This window comes from Trichogramma pretiosum, unplaced genomic scaffold, assembly GCF_000599845.2.
Source record: "Trichogramma pretiosum strain Unisexual culture from Peru unplaced genomic scaffold, Tpre_2.0 scaffold10, whole genome shotgun sequence".
NCBI classification, from domain to species: Eukaryota; Metazoa; Arthropoda; class Insecta; order Hymenoptera; family Trichogrammatidae; genus Trichogramma; species Trichogramma pretiosum.
The window spans coordinates 2,775,771-2,782,014 of NW_019641652.1; the positions used below are offsets into that span (position 1 = coordinate 2,775,771).

The 6,244-nt window shown below is 41.5% G+C and overlaps 1 protein-coding gene across 1 annotated transcript; it reads left to right on the plus strand.

The window, feature by feature from the left end:
* Positions 1-261: 261 nt before the first annotated feature.
* LOC106658506 (hemolymph lipopolysaccharide-binding protein-like) lies at positions 262-954 on the plus strand. Its single transcript, XM_014380507.2, has 2 exons — positions 262-618; positions 681-954. The coding sequence occupies exons 1-2, from the start codon at positions 265-267 to the stop codon at positions 951-953; spliced, it is 627 nt and encodes a 208-aa protein (XP_014235993.1). The 5' UTR covers positions 262-264; the 3' UTR covers position 954.
* Positions 955-6,244: the final 5,290 nt, after the last annotated feature.

Here is a 6,244-nt window from a genome sequence, read left to right on the forward strand (position 1 = left end):
AAAAAAAATCCTTAGCGATTACAAGTACTGGATAATCAATTTTTTTACGAATCTGCGTTCAAATGTTTTCGACGCACTGATGAGATAACGAGGCGTATTTGCATCTGTTGAGAAGCACACGGTGACACAGAAGCGCAATATGAAATATCGAGCTGGAAAATACGAGCTGGCTATCAGAGGCTGACTAATTTCAGATAAATTTCATCTTTATATGCTCGTAAGAAGAACGTAGGGGGCAACAAACAGTCAGTCGGTCTCACGAAGATGAACGTAAAAGTACTAAGTTTCGCGCTCGTTACGGCTGCCTCGGTGTTGTTGGTCAGCGCCGACGATGCGCCACAAAAGCCAACGGACCCACTTCTAAGCTCGTTGGACAACATAACAAAGAAAGTTCAAATGATCAAAGCTCGATTGGACAAGACTCTCAACGAGACCAAGAGCTCGGGTTTGTTGGAGAAGGGTCGTCATGACACTCTCATCGAGACGGGCTACCGTCTGACGCCTGGAGCAGGTTACCACAAGCTGTACTTGAACGAGATGAGCTGGCACGACGCCCTGAACTTTTGCCGGCGGAAAAATGCCCATCTCGCCGTCGTCAACTCGACCGCCGAATTAGACGTAAGTGTATTTTCGCTTCTGCCACTCGAAGCGCGAGTAAATTAATTTTCATTCTTCTATAGGTACTGGGTAACGCGGTTAAAGAGAGATTGGCGCCGCTGACCGGAGAAAAGAGCATGGCTTACATTGGTATGCACGACTACAATTCTCCTAACGTTTGGTTGGATGTGTTCTTTCAAATTATTGAAAAACAAAATTATCTGCGTTGGTCGAAGCCGACGCACCCAAGAACGGAGACCGAGGCAGGAAACTGCGTTGCCGTTGACGAGGATGGCGACATGCATGTCGTAGCCTGCAAACGTAAACTACCTTTCATATGCGAGGCCGAAATCTAAACTCGACGTTGTACTTGTAAAAGTTATAATAAAGATCTCGTACGATTCTTGACTCAGCGCGTATTTAATGCTTCGAGCTGTCGAACCTCTTGAATGATTTGAGCCGCTGTCTGCGAATAATTGCTATACATTGTGCACGGCGGAATGGGTCGAGAAAGGGCAAAAAGTCGATAGTCGATAATCCGGCAAATATTCAATCGCGCAGCGCTCACTGTCTATACACGAGTCGCACTCGCTCGTACAGTGTAATGCTTTTATCTATCTCTCGCTCGGGAGAACATTCATCGGTATCGGCTGTTAGGCGAGAGCCACTGCCTGTATACTGTGTAATATATATATTATACATATATCGGTCAGCAGTGCATCAGCCTACGGTGGTTATCGTGGTGGCGCGCGAATATTATTACGGCTCGATTCCAGAGAAAATCGATGTGCTGGCCAACGAAAGTCGGTGTAGCAGTAAACGCGCGCGAGGCTATGGCGATTAAATCAAGGCCGATCGAATGCAAATCGACTCGTATATCATACGCGCACAACACGTATTAGTTCGAATTTCCTAGCGGGACCCAGCATGCTCCAACACCAGTTTACGCGGATCAGCCGATATGCTGTGAAAGCTTGTATAGCCGCGCCTGAATCGCAGCCATCAGGAAATATCCCAAATATTCATGCGCTTGTTGTTCCTTGCTAACGCGACTATAATCTAATATTATCTATGTATTGCTAAATCATATAAACATCTCAGCCGCCTGATTATTTATTTTCCTGTAACATCTCGATGTTTTTTCATTATTTGCTCGAGGCTCCAACTAAACATAATATTTCATGGGTACATACCATGACTGACAATATGTCAGTTATATTTCTTGAATGCAAAACAAAGTTACATGCAAAGTTACATCAAGCAACAGCTTCGGGTATGACGATGATTTGACGGATTCGAAAGCTCGACAATAACCACGCCCTACGTATTTGTACGAAAGTACGCATTAGTTCGAGCCTTGCCTCGGTAGTAATTGTCCTCAGCTTGAAATTTCAGTAAGATAAGTATAATTAAATCGAGTGGAATACTTATGCTGAATTGTAAAATTAAATTTTTGGTCGTATATTCTTGAATTAATTGGTAGGCGAGGTGAGTGCTTTTTTGAAACAGCTACTAAGCTGAGCTTTTATTTACTGTTTTTCACAGCAAACGGAATCATGCCTAAGAAGTTGGCACGAAGCGTAAAGTTATCTGGCATTAGTCGACAGGAATTAGAAATACAATTAGAGGGCTTATGAGTGTATCATCGATGCTTATTCGTTGGCCTGGCATACGAGCGCACGCGATCGAGCAGTATCGTGGCTTCGCGCATGGATGCGATATCATGCACAAGGCAGGCATGTGCGAGTCTAACGAATTGATGAATCATCCGAGGGTTGGCTTTCAACTTGTCGCGCCCATAGAGAGCCCGTGTCATCGAGACGACGATTTGGCATATTCAGGCGCTCGTCTCGATTTTCGGACATTACAAGGCTGCGCTCGAATCATTTGTCTTTTCAAAAGCGGCTACGGCAATTATTCAAAGTGTGCGCTGAGAAAAAAAGCATAAAACAAGGTAAACGTTAACGAGCAAGGTGACACTTTATGACGCAGTAGAAGCCACGCAGAGAGCAGAGCGAGCGAGCTGCTCTATACACAATATAACCACCTAATCAAATAACTGTGGTAACCATTTATCACGGAGCAACAGCAGCGGCACTACACGTCGTCGTGGCTCGCTCGTTTATGCAACGACGCGAGAACGACGACGACAATATACAGCCACCTCTATTTACTATACACAATATACAACGCTGCTGCCGCTGTTGCTGCTGCTGCTGCTGCTGCAGTGAGGTCCTTTACGCGCTTCTACATGTATGCATATGAGTATGTGAGCAAGAGAGAGAGAGAGAGAGAGAGAGAGCATACTCATGTATGTATACGATATATATTAGCGTCGACACTCGTCGGCCGCTTGTATGTGTACGCAACGCGTTTTCAACGTCATCACGCGCTCACAGGTCCAAGTTTCCTCTTTCGCTCTGCCTCTTTCCCATCGACGCTGCTCAACACGTATATACATAGAAGCAGACTCAAAACTAATTGCCAATTAAGCCAAGCTAAACAGCGAAAGGGTATCACGCGTGTGCGTGTACGTGCAGAGATAATACATAAGTGACCTGCAAGGGTGTATATCGCGCGCGTAACTCGCGGCCTCTGCATAGATTATGAGCAGCCAACTTTGTGTTTCGTTCGGTAGCGGCGAACATGCCTCGCGCCAGCGACGCTCGTTTAATGATAGGCTTTTACCGACAACTTTGATCGCTTCGTGAAACGCCTGATCGCAACTCGAGAGCCCGTAGCAGCAGCTCTCGTAAATGGACCCGTCAACGAACAACATTATCTCCATTGTAAGTGATCGGTAGCTAAAAAAATATCATTCACTCTGACAAAATACCTGCAGCTCGCCAAGCGCACGCTGATGCAGCAATTTTTTCCCAACGCGATCAGGCCCTGTCTGAACGAATATCGTATTTGGCCAGCACTTCTCACTTTGCTATTGTGCCGCGTATTAGAATGAGCACCACGAATGAACTTTCAAAAAATGACATTGCCAGTCATTTATATACCACACGTAAAGTATCTGTCCGAGAAGCCTCGATCGATTTCCTTAATTATTACGCACCTTTTAGTTGGACCAAAAAATTCGGCTATTGAATTTTAAAAGAATCTGAGCTTTTTTCTAAAACCAATTATTAAGTGCTTTGAATGCATGTTCGTGTGTCATTTTTTGACAAAAACGAGCCTCTTTTCAACGACATCCTTTGAACTGAAAATCATACTTGAGGTGAGAATACATAATGTATGCACGAGTTCATTCATTGTCAACTTATTGTAAGTTCATTAGAATCGATGATTTTGAATGTATTCATTCGTGTCGATGAAAAAATTATTTTTTTGTGAATAACATGAAAGGCTGTATGAGTCTATGATTCACCAAGCTACGTACTTTCAAAAAACATATTGTAAAACCAAAAATGAAACAATTTTTCATTAATTTTAAATGATGACATTTGTAATAATCATTTAAAATATTTTAAGTTTGCTCTATGAAAATTTTGCTCGTATTTATTTTTCACATAAAAAAGTTGGTGATTTAAAGGACTCGTCATGGAGCTCTAATCTTGGTTCGTACAAATGAAACAAATGTAGGAGAATTGCATCGAACGCTTTTTTACTACTATACATACAACTGAACAAGAAGAAGACCATACCAGAAAAAGCAGCAACATTCATTATCTCGTGGTTTCAATTCTCAATAGAGAATATAGTTGCGGTCTTAAACGATACTCGTTCAAGCGCGAGTCATCGAATCGAATGTGTGAAGATAAAAAGCTAACTTGATCATCAAATATTAGTTTTTGCAGCGAAAATTTCATGGGAACAGGATGACTATTGCATTCACAAATTTAAGTCTCTTGTATTATACATTTCTAGATACAAGTTCATCAATAAATTTTACTTTTGAGTTAGTTAAATAATCCTTACTTCGTTAGTAAAATTTTATTGTAAAGGACTCTCAAATTGAATCATACATATACCAGAAAATAAACAACTTTATATTAATGTTTTTGAATATCAGGTGAAAAAAAAAGTTAACTGGAAATGTTGTGAAACTTAAGTACTATGGAGCAAATTTACCAATCGATGTTTTGGTTATTTGACACCCACAAGATACTGATACTACACCAAATTTATGTTCAATCATATATTTTTTTGACAATTAACGTAGAAGCAATAACAACAAAGCACAATTATTCAATATGAATATATGGAGTGCAATAAGTCTAGATCTAAATAAAGATGCACAAGAAAAATGAATTGTCTCTGCAAATTTTTTGAGCATTAAAGTAGCGTATGCCTTTTTTTCAGGTAAATACTTGCCCGACACTTCTTAACTCTAATCTGTTACTAACGATAGTCATTTCCAAATAATAGCACTTGACAAAGGTAGAAATTTTACCTGAAATGCGATTGAAAGAATAATTCGAGCTATAAAAATGAAGCGTCGAAACGCGCTGCTTCTTTTATGTGCGAGTCGATCAACGATATTTCGTGTCTATCATTGCTGACGCGTGCGCGTCTCTATAGTAGTCTATACGTGACTGGAACATTAAATGAGTGCAATCATCGCCGTACATCCATTGATTTTTCTTGGCGCATTACCTCTCGGTCAAGTCTCATTGTTGGAACGCGAGCGCATTGTTAAGCGCGCTCCACACGCGCTTCAAAATTATAGGGGCTATTGCGCTTTCGTTGCGCTACTCCCGTGTGCATATAATATACTCTCATTCTGTACATTTGGTCTCTCGAAAAAAAGGAATAATCTAATGCAGCCTGAGGCCAGACAGACGCACGCGCGAATCTTTCTTTCGCTTTGGCCTTTCTTGCAGGCCCAATCGATCGAGCTGCAGGCAGGGAGAAAGAGAACTGGCACCTGTGTATTGTAATCTACAAAAAACTGATGAAGGATTCTTCATGTTTTTTATTTTCTCTCTGTTTCGCTCTTTCTCTCTTTCTATGGCTACAAGTAGACTGATGAATAATATTTTTATTCGACACTTTCGTTTGATATGAAAAGCGACAATAGTCGTACAAATGTCCAAACATACGAGTACAATTTTTGTACGCAGTTCATATTCGAATTTATTAAACAAAGCTCTCCGCATTAAAAGTAACAAAGTTATGAGTAGCAATTAGTATCTAATACGTCCTTTCCAAAGCTGCGATTTCGATTATTATTATTATTATTATTTTTATGATAGCCGATCGTGCCAAACTACATCTTTGCACGTGTAATAGGCTAATCCCGAAAGACGAAACTCATTTCAACGTAGCCAAGACTGGCTTGGTATGAAAATAAGAAAATAAAATAAAATAAAATTTGAAACAACCTATCGCAAAAGCCTTTAATATGAATTATCTAGAGCATAAAGGAGCTGCAGCAGCAGCAGCGCATTTCGGCGCCGCATAGCTCGCAGTTATACTTTGCACCTCATGCGAAATGAACTCGACTTTGCGGCAGCGGCGGCGGCTATGTTATACACAGCCGCAGGCTTTCTTTTCGCCAGCAGCAGCAACAGCAGCAGCAGCAGCAGCTTGAGATAAATTAGATCCACCATGAAGAAGGAGCAAGAGAGAAAGAAAGAGAGGGAGAGAGAGGGAGAGAGGAGAATTGGCGTGTCTGGCGCTCGCCACCTGTCGAGAG

Bases quoted from the DNA above. Each gene is read 5' to 3' on its own strand.
- LOC106658506 (XM_014380507.2), top strand. From the start codon at position 265: ATGAACGTAAAAGTACTAAGTTTCGCGCTCGTTACGGCTGCCTCGGTG. The intron at 619-680 runs GTAAGTGTATTT...ATTCTTCTATAG, and splicing joins ACTCGACCGCCGAATTAGAC to GTACTGGGTAACGCGGTTAA.